General features: G+C 37.3%; 1 protein-coding gene across 2 annotated transcripts in view; it reads right to left on the minus strand.

Annotated features, from left to right (window-relative positions):
- Positions 1 to 1,612, minus strand: part of LOC143295934 (UDP-galactose transporter senju-like) — a 39,303-nt gene extending 37,691 nt beyond the window's left edge. For both annotated transcript variants that reach the window (XM_076607620.1, XM_076607621.1), the window contains exon 1: positions 1,335 to 1,612. In XM_076607620.1, the coding sequence (XP_076463735.1) occupies positions 1,335 to 1,419 (85 nt within the window). In that variant the 5' untranslated portion in view covers positions 1,420 to 1,612. The remainder of the gene's footprint in view (positions 1 to 1,334) is intronic.
- Positions 1,613 to 1,830: the final 218 nt, after the last annotated feature.

Genomic DNA, 1,830 nt, shown 5'->3' on the forward strand with positions numbered 1-1,830 from the left:
TGACTTTCTGTATGTGTACAAAACACTCCCCCCCCGCCAACCCCCCTGCTTACACCCCACTCCCTCCCTACCATCTAGCCCTGCATGAAAGGAAACTTGTACAAAGCAAGCAGTAAACCTCTGAAATTATAAAATAAAAAATAAAAATAAAAATAAAAAAATTAAAAAAAAACTAAACCTACTTGGCACACGGGACAATAAGAGACAGGTGAAACACCTCCTGATCCACCCATGCATGAGAGGAAACGTCCCAGTTCTTCACCGGTGACAAACTCTGAAAGGTGTCGTTTAACATAATAACAATCAGAATCACCACAATTTTTTTTTTTTTTTTAAGTATATAATGAAAGGTGGAGACAAAAGTAATCTATGATGAATTTCTTAGCTGAAATTGAATAATATGAAAGGTGATATATATATATATATATATATATATATATATATATATATATATATATATCCCCCTCTCTCTCTCAAGCCTATTTGCAACATCCCACACACATATGCACACACACACACACACACACACACACATACAAGTCATATATATAGATGTATAAACAATTAATTAAGTGGAGACTCGGGAGGGGGGGGGGGGGGGGGGTCTGTGCATGTGTGTGAGTGTGTGTGTGAACATGTGTGTGTAGTATTGTATTGTCTTATCTTTTGTCAGAACAGATTTCTATAGATGTGCAAAATTCTGGTTGGTTTTTTTCTGCCAGCAATTTTTATCCCTGTCAAAGTGAATTGACAGAACTTTGCCAGGAATAATCCTTTTGTTGCCATGGGTTATTTTAAGTGCACAAAGTGCATGTTATATATGGAACCTCAGTTTATTACATCATTAGAGGGGGAGAAACTATGGGCAAATGAGGAATTTGAACCAGTGCACTCAGATTCTCTCACTTCATAGGCTGACACGTTACCTACAATATATAGGTGCAGGTGGGGATTAGGTGTGTGTGCAGGTATGTGTGCTTTTATTATTACTTTTTATTACTTTTTTTTTTATTAGTATTAGCATTAGTATTACTATCATCACATGACTTTATTAGTATTGTGCAGTTTAAACCTGTTAAGCATGGGGGCTGGGCCGGAAAAAAATCACACCCATGCTTATCAACAATCATAATAAGTAAAGACTTTTGTCTTGTCTCTCGTCTGAGTAATTCATTTTCGTCTGCTACAGTGTAACAATTGAACTCATTCCAATGCACAACTTTAAAAAAATAAAAATAAAAATAAAATAAAAAGATGCCCTAAAAATAAATTTTCTATTAATTTTTTTTTTCAACATGGGTGGTGCGTATGCTTATATTTAACAATAAACTTACCTTGGTTGATGAACAGTCCCATGTATGAAATAAAAATGATGAAACTAAGTTTCGTTGGAAACAGATCAGCAGATATCAAGGCCATGACGAACAGTCTATGTTTAAACTTGCCCGGTTGTTTAGTGTCCCTTTTGTCTCTCTGTCAAATATTAACTGTCAATAAATGTTCTTGTCGCTGTAAACCCGTGAAGCACTTGCGTCGAGTGTCTCTCAGTGCGTGTGTTCGTTGTGCAAGAATAGTTCCTGTTTGAGTCGCTCCCGGTGGCTCAGGTCATTTGTCGCCAGTCCCCATCGATACAGCTGCCACATACAGAATAGTCTCCCCTGAAGCCAAAATACCGAAATATATCCAAAGAAGACAAAAATTATGCCGTCAAATGCTAACATCAGATGAGTCTGAAAACAAAAATAATAAATTTGAGCATTTCATTCTCAGGGACACCGGATAGCACATTGCACCCTGGGACACACACACACCCACACACACGGCACTGAC

The sequence above is a fragment of the Babylonia areolata genome, chromosome 21, assembly GCF_041734735.1.
Source record: "Babylonia areolata isolate BAREFJ2019XMU chromosome 21, ASM4173473v1, whole genome shotgun sequence".
NCBI lineage: Eukaryota > Metazoa > Mollusca > Gastropoda > Neogastropoda > Buccinidae > Babylonia > Babylonia areolata.